Source organism: Octopus bimaculoides, chromosome 22 (assembly GCF_001194135.2).
Source record: "Octopus bimaculoides isolate UCB-OBI-ISO-001 chromosome 22, ASM119413v2, whole genome shotgun sequence".
Classification (NCBI taxonomy): Eukaryota; Metazoa; Mollusca; class Cephalopoda; order Octopoda; family Octopodidae; genus Octopus; species Octopus bimaculoides.
Genome location: NC_069002.1, coordinates 27,884,039 through 27,884,764, shown reverse-complemented (window position 1 = coordinate 27,884,764; position 726 = coordinate 27,884,039). Strand labels below are relative to the sequence as shown.

Sequence of the window (726 nt, the reverse complement as noted above, 5' to 3'; positions counted from 1 at the left end):
ATATATATATATATATATAGTGTCTCCATAAATTACAGATATCACTAAATATATCCCCAATGGATGTTATATTTTCTTGATAACATAATAGGTTAGATAGGATGATATCTATATTACAATATTACAATAACCAATAATATGTTGTGCATGTATAGTAATATTACATCATGAAATTAGCATTAGCTTATCTCACTCTTTTTCACAGAACCCCGGTTGAGAAATGCTGGCTTATTGTATAATTTTTTTCCTTTCTTAACCAGATAAAAGACCCCTTGCCTCTACCGCTCTCATTTATCTGTCCAGGCCTGCAAGCTGAAGCCACTATTGTCAAAGTAAGTAACAACTATAGAAGTTGGTATGTATTTATGTGTTACCTGGACTGAGTTTTGAAACCGTGATCTTACAGTCACGAGTCCAACATTCTAACTACTTGGCCACATGCCTTCATATATATGTGTGTGTGTTTATGTATATATATGTAAAACAATGAGCACGAAAAGAAGACAGGAGGAACAAATTTTAATAATGCTGTATTAGTTCAATGTGTGTGTATCTTTCTTTCTTTACTTGTTTCAGTCTTTTGACTGTGGCCATGCTGGAGCACTGCCTTCAGTTGAGCAAATCGACCCCAAGACTTATTCTTTGTAAGCCTAGTACTTATTCTATCGGTCTCTTTTGCCGAACCACTAAGTTACGGGGACGTAAACACACCAGCATCAGTTGTCA

General features: G+C 35.1%; 1 protein-coding gene across 2 annotated transcripts in view; it reads left to right on the top strand.

Annotated features, from left to right (window-relative positions):
• LOC106872096 (protein RRP5 homolog) overlaps positions 1 to 726 on the top strand; it is a 30,152-nt gene that overhangs the window by 9,314 nt on the left and 20,112 nt on the right. For both annotated transcript variants that reach the window (XM_052975761.1, XM_052975760.1), the window contains exon 6: positions 261 to 332. In XM_052975761.1, the coding sequence (XP_052831721.1) occupies positions 261 to 332 (72 nt within the window). The remainder of the gene's footprint in view (positions 1 to 260; positions 333 to 726) is intronic.